The 17,112-nt window shown below is 39.0% G+C and overlaps 1 protein-coding gene across 12 annotated transcripts in view; it reads right to left on the reverse strand.

Moving 5' to 3' along the window:
• TJP1 (tight junction protein 1) overlaps nt 1-17,112 on the reverse strand; it is a 225,620-nt gene that overhangs the window by 90,838 nt on the left and 117,670 nt on the right. Inside the window, exon 1 of one of the 12 annotated variants that reach the window (XM_049613991.1) lies at nt 14,756-15,267. The exons of the other annotated variants lie outside the window; for them this stretch is intronic. Coding sequence (XP_049469948.1) covers nt 14,756-14,782 — 27 coding nt within the window. The 5' untranslated portion in view covers nt 14,783-15,267. Of the gene's footprint in view, nt 1-14,755; nt 15,268-17,112 lie in introns of those variants that run through there. 12 annotated transcript variants of the gene reach the window in all.

Genomic DNA, 17,112 nt, shown 5'->3' on the forward strand with positions numbered 1-17,112 from the left:
TACAAGGTCATTCATTGCAGCAACGTTTGTTGTTGCAAATACGTATCAGCAACACCTAAATGACTATATATGGGCTAGTAAATGAAAAAATTATGGTACATCCATACAATGGGAGTATTGGCAGCTATAAGAAATGGTGATCTCTATGAACTGATATGGAACAACTTCAAGGGCATACCTTTAAGTGAACAAAGTACAAGAATATCTATAGTATGCTACCCATCGTGTAAGAAAGAAGGTAATGTAAGATTATGCACATGTACTTGCTCCTCTGTGAAAAAGAAATATAGAAATGATAAACCAGAAACTAAAGGAACTACCTTACAAGGTTAAGTAGGAAAGGGGTGGGAAGGAAAAGAAAATGGGTTTGGGGTTGTAGGAACGAGGAAGAATTAACACTCCTGTGCATATATTTTTGTACAGCTTTGAACTACAGTAATGTTTCACATACCCCAAAATAATAAATAATTAAAATCAACAAGAATGGTCATGGAGGTGGGACCCAAAATAGAATACACAGAGTTAACAAATAAACCTATTCCATGTGGTGCCTGGGTGGCTCAGTCGGCTGAGGGTCTGACTCTTGGTTTTGGCTCAGGTCATGATCTCATGGTTTGTGGGATCGAGCCCTGCATCAGACTCTGCGCTGAGAGCACGGAGCCTACTTGGGATTCTCTCTTTCTCTTTCTCTCTCTCTCTCTCCCCCACCCCTCACTTGCTCTAAATAAAATAAATAAACTCAAAAAATAAATAAACCCATTTCAAATGAATACCACAACTGAAAAGGATGGGGAAAAAACTAACCTGTGTGTCTGTCTAGTTGTGACTGCTGAAAGGAACAACCACTGCCGTACCAATTGGACATACAGATCCAGGTATCTAAATTCCATTCTCCAATAAAAGAATCAGGTCTTCTTGTATAAGTGAGAGAAGCCAGGGTTAGGGTAGGGAAAATACAACATAAATCATGTACCAAAAAAATAAAAAGTGGGGAGCCTGGGTGTCTCAGTCTGTTGAGCGGCTGACTTCAGCTCAGGTCATGATCTCGCGGTCCGTGAGTTCGAGCCCTGCGTCCTGACAGCTCAGAGCCTGAAGCCTGTTTCAGATTCTGTGTCTCCCTCTCTCTGACCCTCCCCTGTTCATGCTCTGTCTCTCCCTGTCTCAAAAATAAATAAAACGTTAAAAAAAATTTTTAAAAATAAAATAAAAAATAAAAAGTGCTCAAAACAGGACTTCCAATGGCCAAAGCTGTTAACAATACAAGCAACAAAATAAGTAATAATAATAATACATTGTAACCCATGGAATAAATTATCTGTGAATGCATACTGATAAATAATCAAATAAATAAATGAAGGGGCAACTCTTCTTTACAGAGGAATTCCAATTAATAAATGAAGAGAGAATAAAAGAAGTAGACCAGACATACTTTCTCCTGACACTTTCTCCACTGAGAAAGACAAGCCATTATGTCTGTGGTAGTCTTGTCAAAACCGCACAACCTCAATCAAATCATGAGACATCATCGCATAAACCCAAATTGAAACATTCTAAAAAATAAATGACCAGTGTTCACTGAAAGTGTCAAGGTTGTGAAAGACAAGGAAAGAGAAACTGAAGGTACTATCATAGTTAAAATGATAACGTTTTTGGTATATGCATGAAATAAAACGTTAAATTAACTTCATCTGTTTTTTTTTTTAAGTTTTTATCTATTTATTTATTTTGAGAAAGAGAAAGAAAAAGCATGCACACACACGTGTGTGAGTGGGGTAAAGGGCAGCAGGGGAGAGGAGAGAGAGAGGGAATCCCAAGCAGGCTCCCCACTGTAAGCACAGAGCCTGATGTGGGGCTTGATCTCACAAACTGTGAGATCATGACCCGAGCTGAAATCAAGAGTCAGATGCTCAACAGACTGAGCCACCCAGACATCCCTTAACTTCACTTCACCTGTTTAACTTCTTGACGTGGCTAATAAAAATTTTATTTTACATGTGTGGCTCACATATTTCTATTAGAACTGCTCTAGCTATATCACCAATTAATAAATACAGAGGGCAGAGAAACATTGTAACCACTGTGGGGAAGCAAGCATCAAAATCCAGATTAAGAAATTCTAAGAGGACAAACAAAACTGTTCCTCACCAATAAAACTACAAGAAGGACGGGGAAGATAAAGACCAAGAGACATGGGGGGGACCTTACAGTCTAAGATTATCAGTAGATATACCAAACAACCACAACAGGAGGACCTTGTTTGGATCCTGATTTTTTAAAAATATATTTAAAAAGGAAAGTTCGTATTTTTAACAATTGGAAACTTTACATTGACTAAACACTGGATTTTGGATTTAGAATTTATTTTTAAAGTGTGACAATAGTCATATACTTCTTTTTTAAAGAATTCTTATCTTTTAGAGATATATACTCAATAATGATGAAAAGACAAGTCTGGTATTTTCTTCAAAATAATGGGGGAGTGAGGATACAATGCATTGGAAGGACAAATGAACTAACACTGGCCATAATTTGATAACTACCTGGTGATGGTGATGTGGGGATTCTTTACACTCTTCATCTACTTTTGAATGGTTTTGAAATTTTTCCACTTTAAAAAAAGAAGATAACTTCAGGGGACTAGAATTTTTTTTAAGTTTTTAGTTAAATTCCAGTTAACATATAGTGTAAACTATAGCGTATAGTTTCCGGTGTCCAATACAGTGGTTCAACAATTCCATGCAACACCTGGTGCTCATCACAACAAAGGGCCCTTCCTAATCCCCACCACCTACTTCACCCATCCCCCCATCTACCTCCCCTCTGGTAACTATCAATTCTCTATGGTTAAGAGTCCGTTTCTTAGTCATTTTTTCCTTTGCACATTTGTTTTGTTTCTTAAACTTCACATGAGTGAAATTATGTGTCTGTCTTTCTCTGGTTTATTTCACTTAGTCCCATCCGTGTCATCGCAAATGGTAAGATTTCATTCTTTTTATGGCTAAGTAATATTCCACTGGATATATATGGGCTGTTTCCATAATTTGGCTATGATAGATAATGCTGCCATAAACATCAGGGTGCAGGTATCCCCTTGAATTAGTATTTTTGTATTCTTTAGGTATATAAATACTTAGTAGTGCAACTGCTGGATTGGAGGGTAGTTCTATTTTCCACTTTCTGAGGAGCCTCCAATACTGTTTTCCAAAGTGGCTGTACCAATTTGTGTTCCCACCAACTGTACAAAAGGGTTCTTTCTCCTTTCTTCACATCCTCCCCAACACCTGTTGTTTCTTGTGTTGTGGAGTTTAGCCATTCTGACAGGTATGAGGCATTATCCCATTGTAGTTTTCATTTGCATTTCTGATGATCAGTGATGTTGAGCATCTTTTCATGTGTCTGTTGGCCAGCTGTATGTCTTTTGTTTTTGTTTAAGTTTTTATTTACATTCCAGTTAACATACAGTGTATTATTATTTTCAGTTGTACAACATAGTGATTTAACACTTCCATACAACAGCCGGTGCTCATCACAAGTGCACTCCTTAATGAAGGGACGAGAAATTAATTACTGATCTAGGAACAACCTACACCAAGAATTTTGCTACCAAGACGCCAGGGAGGTAAGTAAATTTTCCATGGACTGACTACTCTAGGAGCTCCCTCCCTAGAAAAATGCAACTAGATCTGGAGATGTGCTAGTACCTTCTAGGAGTTTCTAGGTTGACTTACCAGTGAGTCAATAACAGAGTATTAAAAAGGCCATTCTAATTCTAGGAAGGACATCAGATATTAATCAAATAACCAGCAGACAGATAATATAAGTTATTGTAGTGTAACAAAGAGAAAGTACTGAGATCTTGAAAGAGAATTCTGACCTAATTTCTGGGCTCAGGACATGGTTCTTGAGGAACAGAACTGGGACAGATGCTAGAGGAATGAGGGATGAAGGTAGGGAAGCTTTCCGGGTAGAAAAAAAGTACTTCCTTCTTTCATTCATTCAAATAATATTTGAGAGTTTATTACGCTAGAGACTGTGTTAAGTTCTGTGAATAATCAATCAGTATTGACCTTTGTTCTCATGGAGCTTACAGTCCAGTGGGGGAAAAAAATTCACAACTGAATATATAATCATAGGCTTAAATAAGTACTACAAAGGAAAACAGTGCCACTGAGAGGAGCTCAGAAACTTGGCAGAAAGTGCAACTTCTACTAGGAACCAAAAAGAGGACAGCATAGTTGGAGAACACAGCAAGAAGGAACAAGATGGAAGATGAGTCTAGAGGGATAGGCAGGGGTCAAATAATCCAGAAGTTTATTGACCATATAGTATGGACTTTGGTCTTCTACTTGTAAAGGCAGTAAGAAGCCTAGGAGTTTTAGGAAGAGTGTGTGTGTTGGGGTGGGAAACTAATACAACTTGAATTTTGAGAATCAGTTTAGAAAAAGAGTAAGGAGAAAGAAGGGGTATATTATACTTAGGCAGCTATTACAGGAATCCAGAGCAACTATGATGTATGCACATATATGTATATGTGCACAGGGGGAGGGGAGACATAGGAGATGACAGAAGGTACAGATAGAACAAGTGGAAAACTACAAAGTGCTCAAGAGTTAAAAACTAAACAGAATTTGCTAATCAATCATTCAGATCAGGTAGATATTCCAACTGTGCACTGGATCTGGAATAGTCTTTAATTTCTATTCTCTAATCCATCAGAATAAAGACTGCATGTCTTACTTAATGCTATTGTAATAATTTTTTCAAAAGTGTCTCAGAGCCCAAGGACTTCTGTTCCACAGCGCATCTTGCTGGGCTGAGACTCCTTATCTACAGGCTAGCCTCTGTCCAATATCAAAGAAATATATACATAAATACATGCCTCTTCTCTGATATTAAGATAGCTTTCACTTAAAATGTTTTTAAAAGGTATAGCTTAACAGAACAGCTTACTATGTGCTGGGTCTCTTTTCTATTAAGATGGGCTTCATTTAAAATGTTTTTAAAAGGCATAGCTTAACAGAACAGAACAGTGCTGGGTACTGTGCTGAGTGCACAACCACTCTGAGATGGGTACTGTCATCATTACTGCATTTCACGATGAGAAAACAGCTATTAAGTAGTAGACTCAAGATTCAGATTCCAGAGCCTAAACTCATATAGTAAAGCTGCAAAAACTTACGGTTATTCAATTAACCTTTCCAGTCCTTATTTCACTTGACCACTCTGCAGGATCTGGCATGCTGGCAGGTCTCTCTCTTGAAATTCTCTTTCTTTGCTGGCCTTGCCCTGTGCCACTACCCTCAAACCACATTCAAATTAAAAACTGCTGTTCATGAGTCAGTTAAGCATCTGACTCTTGATCCTGGCACAGGTCATGATCTCATAGTTAGTGAGTTCGAGCCCTGCACAGTGCTCTGTGCTGATGGTGCAGAGCCTGCTTGGGATTCTCTCCCTCCCCCCCTCTCTCTGCTCCTACCCCACTCGCATGCTTTCTCAAAACAAATGAATAAACTTAAACAAACAAGCAAAAAAACCCTTCTATTCATGAAAAGACCATTAAGAGAGAACTACCATGTTGGAAAATATGTCTACAACACATACAATCAACTGGCTTTTATACAAAAAACATAAAGCCAATCAACAGAAAAAGTCCCACAGAAAAGCAGACAAAAAACTTAACAGGCAGGCTATAAACATGAAAAGTTGATCAACTTCATCTAGTCAAGGACATGCAAATTAAAACTACAATGAGAGTGTACTAAAGACCTACCAGAAGAGCTAAAATTACAGTGTCTAATAACACCAGGCACTGGTAAAAATGCAGAGCAAAAGAAGCTCTCATTCACTGATGACGAAGAGTATAAATTAGTACAACATCTTTGGAAAACACATTATCTACTATTTTGAAGATACATTAAACAATCCAGCAGCAATTCCATTCCTAAATACGTATCTTAGAGGAATGTATGTGTGTTTACCAAGAAAAATGTACAAGTTTCTATGGAAGCATTACTCTTAACTGCCCAAATTAGGATATAACCCAAAAGTCCATCAACAGGAGAATGCATAGACTGTGGCATATTCATGCAATAGAATTCCATACAGCAATGAAGAGGAATGAATTCATATGCAACAACATCTGAATCTTTAAAAGTAAGAACAGCAACTGACTTAGGGGAGTAAAGGTGTTATTTAGGAAGGTCACAACCTATGGATCTTATGGTCAGGACAGTGGCTACCTTACTAGGGTAATGTTATTGAGAAGAAGCAAGATAGGAAGCTTCTGAAAAGCTGGCAACATTGTATTCCCTTGACCTGCATGGCATTTACATGGGTACTCACTTTATAATTATTTATTAATGTATATCTGCTTTATGTACTTTTATATAGGTATTATATTTCACAATAAAAACACATAAAAATGACATCAGCTGACAGCATTTAAGTCAAGATTATTTACATAAAAATCCAGATTTACAACCTGTTTTGAAAAACCGGAAGATCTGGCCTGCCTTCTTCCATGCCAACAATCAGCTAAAGCTGAGCAATAGCTACACACTTCCTTTAGGTCAGCTTGTGCTCTCTGACAGCTACAGTACCCTATGCCTCCCAGCTTTCATGATTCATGCTGTCTATCTGGTCTAAAACTCACCTAACACCATTCCACATCCATCTCCGTGACACTCCTTTAGAACACAGCAACATATAAGCATGTGCATGTATATGAATTATAAAGCATACTAGCTAGAGCAAGTAAATTTAACCTCACATTCCTCACTTTTAAAATAGAGGTTATAGTAGTACCTAACAGTGTTGTTAAGATTAAGTGAAACAATGCACACAAAACATTAGCTTAGCACTTGTCATAGAATCAGTGCTCAATATTAGGGGGCTAATATTTATTACAGACACACATTTCTTGTATTTACAACTAGAATATAAATTTACTTGCTGTGGCCACTGTCTTCTGATTTTATTGACAATACAGCAGAAAAATATGAGTTGGTATATACATTTGTTTAATCAGATACTCCAAAATGTATCACTGTAAAAAACAACAACCAGTAAATAAATCTTCCAAAGTTCCTTTACATGACACCATGGTAAAGATTTCCTACAATTATACTTTGAAAAGCAGGCCTGTTTTCCCAAAAGATGTATATCACCAGATTGTGGCTTTTATTGGTCTGATCAGAGTCAGGTAAGTGGGCACCTACTAAAATATACTTTAAGATGACGAATTTTAAGACCTTAGTCATACAATACCCTCAAAATTAAAGACTTTAGTTTTGACTTTTGACTTTTCAAGGTAAACTTCATCTGAACACCAAAAGCAGCTTACATCTCTCACAGAGCTGTTATGTTCCAATGACCACTCACCAGGCTTATTGAATTTGGTATACAGTATTTTTCTCCAATAAAAACCAGAAAAGTCTACCCAAACATCTCCCCCACCCAAGCCAGTTTGGCAGTTAAGTCTTTATACAATGGGATGAATGTGATCCACGAATACAATGAAAACTAATGAACTATTTGCCCACATCTCACAAAAGCCATGCTGAGCAAAAGAAGCCACGTACAACAGAATCCACACTGGAAGATTCTGTTTGTATAAAGTTCACAGGGAAAACTACAGTATCCACAGAATGCATAATTAAGTGGTAAAATTATAAAGAACAGCTAGAAAATGAGTACCACAGAAGACAAGATAGTTGTAATCTTTGGGAGAAGGAGGTTATGATCCAGAAATGGCATGTTTGGAATTCTAGAACTTATCATCGTGTACAGTATTTTGTTTGTTGCTGTCTGCTCACACTGTTAAAATGCTCCATGAGTACAGAAATATGTTCACTGTTCTATCTCCAGAATCTACAACAGTACCTGACTCCCAATACCAGGTTCCCAATAAATATGTGTTGAATGTAGAATAAAGTTTCAAAAATTCAAATTGTTCCATATTTCACAACTTGTCAGACTCTAAATACAACAGTAATTGCTAGCATATAGTGCATTTTCCATGTCAGTACCCTCAAGAAGTTGTAAGTATATAAGTAAATTCTGATTAGTTTATAATCCTTAACCTTTTTCTCCTTTTGAGATGCTTTAACCAAACACATGCATATAACACTTACATGGATATATCCAATTCAATTAAAACATTTTTTAAAAATTAACAAGGAAAAACACAGAAACTCATGTGTTACAGCCAGCCTGGGCTCTAGATAGGACTCCAACATTTTCTCCAACCAAAAAAAGCACACATGATGTTACTATAAGATGACCATAAGTGTGCTCTTATATTAACATAAATCCTTTGCATCTTAAAACTTAATTACACATTTCACAATCATTACAGTATAAAGCAGTTTGAAAACTACAAGCTTCTAGAGGACAGGGATCCAAAACAAAATGTACTCAATGAATGTTGGGCTAACAACAACAAAATAGTCATTACTAAAATTCTCTTGGATTTTATAATTATGAACTGAATTGAGAGCTAATTAAAATTAAGTTTAATTCAGTCATCAGAAATTGTACAAACCCCAAAGATTACTAGTGGCAGTTCCAAAAGAGTGAAAATTCCTAAAACAACCAAGAAAAAATAATTTTCACTCCTTGGGAATGTATACTATTTACGAAAACAAAAACAAAAAACAGAGGCTCCTGGGTAGCTCAGTCAGTTAAGCATCTGACTCTTGATCTCTTGATTTCAGCTCAGGTCATGATCCCAGGGTCATGGGATTGAGCCCTGCGTCAGGCTCCACGCTCAGCATGCTTAAGGCTGACTCATACTCACCCTCTCTCCCTCCCTCCCTCCCTCTTTCTTTCTCTCTCTCCCTTCTCTCCAGCTCATGCTCTGTTTCTAAAGTAAATAAAATAAAATAAAATAAAAATTTTTAAAAACCAAACATAAAAAATATTTCAGCAAATCAAAAAAGTGTTTAATTAAAGAAGACATATGCTAACCTCTGTTCCTAATTAGTATCCATATAAAGTAATATTAACTCCTGTTTTCACATCCTTTTTGGGTACAATAAACTAGAATGATTTGAGGTCATTCATCAGTCAACTCACTTCCCAGCATTCCACCAACATGAAAGAGTTATAGGCTGTTCTAATATACACCTACAATACAAACTAATAAAAACTTATCTTTTGATCTATCCCAAAGTTAAGGGCCATCTGAGATTCAGTATTTAACACTACAAATGTAACAACCAGGGCTTTGTTTTTAAGTCTCAAATGGTGTGTTTTACAGTACAAATTTTGGCAACACTGGTTTTCTCTTGTTCTAAAGCAGTGTTTCCATGATACAGGCAATCATTTTTAAGATACAAAATGAAATTCCCTACTCATATACTCACCATACACTTCTCATTATTAACAATTTATCTGTTTGAGAAGGAATGGAAATAAAGCACCTGGCTAACCCATAAAGGAGCAACCTGAAGCTACTCTTCTCTGCAATAAATAAATTAAGAACTCTAGGTCAGAGATACCAAAAGGGCTATATTTATTGCTGCTTTATACTGGAATACTGTTCTGAAACTCACCAATTTTAGATTAAATACTGTCAAAAACAAACAAAAACTTCAGAAAACTATCCTAATGCCTCACTCTTCCTACAAGATTAAAAGTTGTTAAACTAGTAAGGTTTTTCAAGACTGTCTATCAAAATTCAGAGATGCAAAGCAAGTTCCAGTCAAGTATTTCAGAAACATCAAACTAGTCATAATCAACTATTGCTTTATCTTATTTAACATTTGATTAGAAACTCTACTAATAAAAAATAACTAGCTTGTCTTCAGCAACAATGCTTAGTCAGTACTGGCTACCCAGTGCATGTGTGCATACAGGAGCCTGGAATGAGCTATGACTGAGCAGTCAGGGGTGGGTGGTCCTACACACGAGTTTACAGTCAGACTAACAAGTCTTCCAGCAGACTGAATTTTTACCATGTCAGGGTTATATCAAGAAATGGTTACATTTACAAATTTTCTCCAAAATTATTTTTTAAGAGGTTTTCCTTAGTAGCATGGTGATCTGTCTTATTTATACTGTTTTATTCTTAGAACTGTACAGAGTTTACATTTGGTCTCTAAATAGAAAAAAAGATTAAAGAGCAAGTGAAAGTCAGAGCCAGTACACTGTCTCCAGGATTGAAAAAAATGAGTGAAACTACTGTAATCTTTTTCCTTCAAACCAAACAGAGAACAGTACTATCTACACTGCATTACAGCCCTCAAAGCCACAGATTGGTTTCAAACTCATTATTTGTTGGCTATAGATGTCTGATCTCTGTCACAAACTGACAGCAATCAATGACAGCATAAGTCTTTCTTAAATATAAAGGTTGTAAGATCCTAACATGGAAACATCAGTATTTAAGAAAAGAAGGAAAAAGGGCCTTCCTAACAGTGTAGTGGAATCTGTGCCATTACACAATCTGAGACAAAAGGCACAGCATGATTTGAAAAGTCACTGTCTTACAGAGCTGTCCTAAAATGCACTTAAAAGTTGTAAATATAGTCAGGATTATCAACAAAGAACATAAATTAAAGTTTTAACCATAAATATCTAAAATGCTAACATAAAAAATTAAAAGCCTTTTGCCTTAAGAACTGTAAAAATATTCCCAGTAAAAAATATTGTATAAACTTAGGATGTCCAGAAAAATACTAATACAGTGAAGCTCATTAGAAGTTGCCAGGCCCAAGTGAACTGTCATAAAGTGCAGTGAGTTATTCCTTTACTTTTAAAGCAATATGCAGCAAATATGCATTGATGAATAAATACCAAAATTAAAACTACATCATACCCACCACTCAGGACACAATTCCTACCCATAAAGACTAATTTCTACAGTTCTTAACTTTGTAATGTGCAGCTACTAAGCAAAGTACATTGTGCCTTACTTGATACAATAAATCAATTCCTAAGAAGAGATGTAAATAATTTCCACACTAAACTATGGTATAATTTGAGAGATAACCACAAGGGGGGAAAATACTGTCCCTGAAACATAATGGAAACATTTAAGCAGCAAAATCTAATAAGCATAAATGATAGTATAATCTTAAATTTTACTGCTTCCTCAAAAGTGAAACAGCTTGAAAATCCAGAAGCCACTGCAATTTCCTTCAGCCACTTTCTGTGATTCAACCAATGGAAATGTTCCTAATAATTATTCACACCATTTTCCTACATAATTAACTCCGTGATGAGACAGAGAACCACCCTCAAATTCCTGTTTTCAACTTTAAAATAATTTTATTATCAGGCACACTAGTAATTCTGTGTGCAATTCAGATGTATGTTATACATATGAAAACCTTTTCCTTTATTATTTCTAAGTTAATGTCACATACGACGAAGCCCTTTCCAATTCAGGCATATTTTTTTAGAAAGTATCCTACACTTTCTTCTAGTTTTATGATTTATTATATTTGCTCTTATTCAAACACTTGAATTTATTTATTTATTTAGTCTATGGTTTAAGGCAGAGAACTACCATAAAAAAAATAAAAAAATTAAAGATAACCAACTGACCCAGCACTATTTACTGAATAACCAATCTTTTCCCAGGTAATCTACAATGTTACTTTTAACACATACATATTCTTTTAAAAAAATTTTTTTTTTATTATTGAGAGACAGAGAGAGACAGAGCATGAGCATGGGAGGAGCAGAGAGAGGAGGAGCCACAGATTCTGAAGGAGGCTCCAGGCTCCAAGCTGTCAGCACAGAGCCCTTTGCGGGGCTCCAACTCACAGACTGCGAGATCATGACCTTAGCCGAAGTCAGACGCTTAACCCACTGGGCCACCCAGGCGCCCCTAACATATACATATTCTTAATTTTCCCTCTTGCTGGATAAGTGATAGGCAAGTTACTTTATCTGTGTTTCAATTTTCTTATCCAGAAAGTGGGGATAATAGTAATGCTCACTTCACAGAGTTACTCTATGAATTAAATCAGTTAGTTTATTTTAACCCTTAGAACAATACCTGACACATTAAATGCTGACGATGATAAATCACTAAAAGCTTATAAATAAAAAGCTGTTCTTGGATTCTGTGGTTCCACTGTCTATAAATGAGCTGACAGACTGTTTTAAATTCCTCTGAATTTATAACACATTAGGTTTTCTAGTAGGACCTCCTTTTTCCAAAATTTCATAGCTATCAATCATTTTATCAGATACATTTTCTCATTAATATGTCAAGTTTTCTATAATAACACAATGAAATTCTATTTGGAACCGTATTACATTTATATGTATATCAACTTCGGGAAACTGATATATTCTGTAATACTGACTCTCCCCATTTCCCTCATCTAACTTATTCACATTTTATGTCCTTTAAAATACATGTAATTTACCAATAACTGTTATATTTATTCCTAGGTGTGACCTTTTGGGAGAAAAATTTACTGGAATTTATCAGAATTTTAAAAGCACATTCCCGGGGCGCCTGGGTGGCTCAGTCGGTTAAGCGTCCGACTTCAGCTCAGGTCATGATCTCGCTGTCCGTGAGTTCGAGCCCCGCGTCAGGCTCTGTGCTGACCGCTCAGAGCCTGGAGCCTGTTTCAGATTCTGTGTCTCCCTCTCTCTCTGACCCTCCCCCATTCATGCTCTGTCTCTCTCTGTCTCAAAACTAAATAAAAATGTTAAAAAAAAAATTAAAATAACTAAATAAAAGCACATTCCCTGTGACCCAGAAATTCCATTTCTAAGGATTTAACACACTCTAACATTCACAGGTATAAAAATATAAAGCTACTTAGTACAATAGCAAAATCCCCCAAACAAGTTAAATGTCTGTCATTAAAGAAATGGCGATCTGCAGCGTATTCTTGGGATATTATTACAAAGAATACAAAAATCACAGGTACTGGCTTAGAGAGGAGTTCTACAAACCACTCTGCTAAAACAAGAAAACAAGCTGCAAATTAATGTCTTGTTTTTTTGTTTTTTTTAACTGAGGGTTAGGGTAGGGGAACAAAAGTATCACATGTAAAGTATTAAGTATACAGTCTGGCTTGTAGTAGCATTTCAGTCACCTTAAGAAATTAAATGTGACTTGGTGAAACGGCTGAATATTCTTTCATTTCACCTATTTTTTTATGGCCTGCCTTGTTGTATAAAAGATTTTGTGGTAGTCTCATAATACAGCATTTAAAAAAATAAGTTTTCAAGTCACATTTTACTCATAAATATTTAAGAATCCACACATCCCTACAGTGTGTAGGGATGCTTTTCAATATACCATAAAATCTCAATCCCATAACTCGGGAGGAAAAATATTATTTCTTCTAAATCATCCTACTCTAACTTGAAATAACCTTTTTAAAGTGTGTTGTCTTGGATATCAAGCACCAAAGATTACACCTCAGGAACAAAGTAACATTATGTCCAATATGAAAACAAAGCCTTTCCTCCTCGGAAAGGAAACCCCCAAAATGATAAATAATGTGAACTTATTTTAAAATCAAAGCAAAATTTTGCTTTTTATTCTAAGTTATTGGCTCAAGTTTCATCTTCAGATTGTTCGTCATCAAGGTAAGGTCATAAAGGGGAAAATTAAAGTTTTCATAGAGAAAGAATACTATATTCCTTTAAAAAATATACCCACTACTAAGTATAACCGGTAACTTCTGCCTCCCAGAAAACAAGGTCCTGAGTTCAGAAACTTCAGGGCCATATCATACGTTGTTCCGGATGCTACGAATAAACATTTCCAAAAGAAAAATAAATACATAAAACCACTACCTGATTAAGTACTTCGATACCGTTTGAAGTAAGGAGTTGATTTTAAATGGGAGCGATTTTTACTCTTCAAATTTCTGTATGTCTGTGACTGTTAAAAAGAGCAGATACTACTTTATGATGAGAAAGATTAAAATGTACAAAAGGAAAAGAGGATTTTAACGGAATATTACTAACTTCGGCTTTCTGATGTAACATACACGTTGGTTTCACAGCACTGAGAAAAATAGCATACTTCAAAGCACGTGTAAAACTTGATAGGAAAAAGTTACTTTTCCGCTGCACCCACAAGTCTTTTTTTATTTTTTAGACTTCATTTCATTGTCCATTTGTAGGAGTATTTTGTGTTACTTCTGAAAGTTTAATTCAAATTAAACTATTAAGAAGTATTAAGGAGTTATTTTTTCAACGCCACCTCAAACAAATGACACAGTGAAAAAAAATTCCAACCTACTACACACAAAACACTGTTTTGCTGTCTCAATGTCTTATCGCTGGCGCGCGCATACCACGAAGAGTGACATCAGATCGAAACTACACGGTTTCGCCGGTGACCAACCACTCCTCCAAAGACAGCAGTTACTGGCTGGCTGGAGGTAGCACCCCAAACCCCGACCTCCGGCCCGCCGCACGCTCGCGTCGGGTGTCCGCAGGACCCACTCCACGCACAGAGTTTGCCCGCGCAGGACCTGTTGCGCGTCCCCGCCCGCGGAGAGCCGGAGCCAGGCACCGACGCCGGCAGCGATGCACCTGCCCCGGACAGCAGCCCGGCGCGCCCGCCGCCCCCTCCTGGGCCCCCGCCCGCCGCCTGCCCGCCTACCCGCGGGGCTCCGAGCGGCCCACAGCCACAGTCAGCCCTGCCCACCCGCCACCGCCCCCGGCGCCGGGGCAGCAGCCCGCGGGGAGGAGGGCGGGGCGCGGGCCCGACGCCCGCAGGCGGCCGCGCTCGCTCGGGATCGGCCCTGACGGCCGCGGAGGCGCTCACCTTGGCGGCCGCGGCTCTGGCGGACATCTTGTCTCTCTCCTGCGCCGCGCGAGGCTCCTCGGACCCGAAACTCCGCGCCACCAGCCCGCCGGCTCCTCACGCCACAGACCAGATAAACATCTCCCGGGAGCGAGCGGGGCTGGGGGCGGGGGCGGCCGCAGAGGCCCGGCCCACGGGGAGGGGACTCAACTCGGACAAAAGTCCGGGAAGCGCCCGCCCGCCCCGCCCGGGTCTTCTCCGCGGGGCGCGCCCGGCCGGCGCCTCTCTACGAGTGCGGCCACTCGCTCGGCCTCCCGAAGCTCTCACAGCCCGGACACGCCGGCCCCGCCTGTTCGCCACTCGGCAGCACCGAGGGCCTCCCGCCGTCCCTGTAGCCCGTTCGATGGCTCTTTAGAAGCCGGCTTCCGCACGTAACTTCCCTGGAACCAGCCGCGGAGAAGGGATCCAGCGTCGACAGGCTGAGCCGGCGCCGGCAACTGCGGGTGGCCACGCAAACCTGCCGGCCCGGCCCGGCCCGGCCCACTGAGCATGCCCGGCTGGGAGGGGCGGGGCCACGATGGGGGTGGGGCCAATGTGGGGGCGGGGTCGCAGCGGGGCGGGGCGAGCGCCCAGCGGCCCGCTTCCTCCAGGGGTCGGACCCCAGTCGCGGAAGGAAAAGCCCAGTTTCCGAAGTACTTGGCGGCAGTTTCCGCTGGCATGCGAGTCTTCCTGTTTGTTTTTAATCAAAGGTCCGGCAGAAATCGCCCCCGAGGACAGAGGCCCTGTGTACCAAACCGTTTTCGACTTCTAACAGAGACGTGTCCGCTTGCCCCTCAGCAAGCCACCTTGGATCAGCCCCCACGCAGAAAGGCGGCTGGAAAGGCTGATACAGCAAATACCTGACAGTTTTCTTTAACCTAGTAAATATCGATGGTCACAGCCGTCACCACATGCCTGGGCCTTGCTGCCCCACTGAAAGCAGAATGCGTTTTTCGGTAAAGCATGTCCTCGCTTTCATCTCTAGGGCGCTAAGAACACGGTCTAAATAATTGCTCTCATTCAAACCGATTGTGCTAACTAAAACTGGGAAGGAGGTCATGGGCACTCCTGGGCAAGCTGACTAAGAAATACTCGAAAGAACTGTGGTATCATGGCCCACCCACATTAGGCCTGATGATATATCCAAAGTCTTCCTTCTCTCACCCTTCTAGGCAGGGATCTCAAAACTTTATTTTTTGGCATCCAAAATGCTTAAATTCTTAGTGGCAAGTGAAGGGATCAGGCCGCCCTGCATTTCTAAAGCCAGTTCTCCAGCTCACGTGGGGCAGACAAGGAGGTAAAGACTTGAAGCCCATGGTCCAAGTTAAATCGGCCACTGCATATACTTCCCACAGTGCTGACTGCCTTGCTACACACCAAAGGATATGTAAGAAATCATGTCGAGCCTCACTTTTCTAAACTTTGTAAAATGTAAAGCTCTCCACAAATGTCCGAAATTCTTAGTAACAATAAATAACATTCTTAAAAGTACCTAACATAGTGCCACAAAAGGTACACAAGAAATGGGGAAAAAGCATAAACACCAGGTTTTAAACGATGGTTTTCTGTTTGGAACTTCAACTTATGGAAAGACCAAACTTCTCTTAACCAAGAAATATCTGTATATCATACATAAATATCTACTCAGATTATAAAATAATCTTTTCATATATTTTGCAGCCAAGCTATCTGAACTAGAAAAAATATTCTGCAAATCAAACCCTCATTCTTTTCTTTTTTCCCCCCTGCACAGAAATGGTTGAAGTCACTTTTGTTTTAAACTTATGGTGTGTGTAATTTTTTTGTTTGGAGGCACAGTATTATTTATTCTCTTAAGAACTGTAATTAAAATGTACTCATGGTAACCACTCTTTTTTTAAAAAAATCTGGGGAGTTTTTTTATAGTAATAAAATACCTTTCATATCTTCATTACTTTTACCATTTAATTAGATGTGCAATTCACATAACCTGCCTAGAATTAGGCATTGTGTCTTTAATAGCACTTAAACCTAGAGACATACCTAAAAATGCACAGAAACTCTTTTTTTTCTCGTTTGTCACTTTTCATCAAGTCTCCCATATATCATTTAAATGCTAGATTACAGGAGCACCTGGGTGGCTCAGTTGGTTAAGCGTCCAATTTCGGCTCAGGTCAAGATCTTATGGTTCTTGAGTTCCAGCCCGAGGTTGTGCTCTTGTGCTGACAGCTCAGAGCCTAGAGCCTGCTTTGGATTGTGTCTCCCTCTCTCTCTGCCCCTCCCCTAACCAGGGCTCTGTATTCCTCTCAAAAATAAGTGAACATTAAAACATATATATATGAATAAATGCTAGATTACGT

This window comes from Panthera uncia (genome assembly GCF_023721935.1).
Source record: "Panthera uncia isolate 11264 chromosome B3 unlocalized genomic scaffold, Puncia_PCG_1.0 HiC_scaffold_1, whole genome shotgun sequence".
NCBI classification, from domain to species: Eukaryota; Metazoa; Chordata; class Mammalia; order Carnivora; family Felidae; genus Panthera; species Panthera uncia.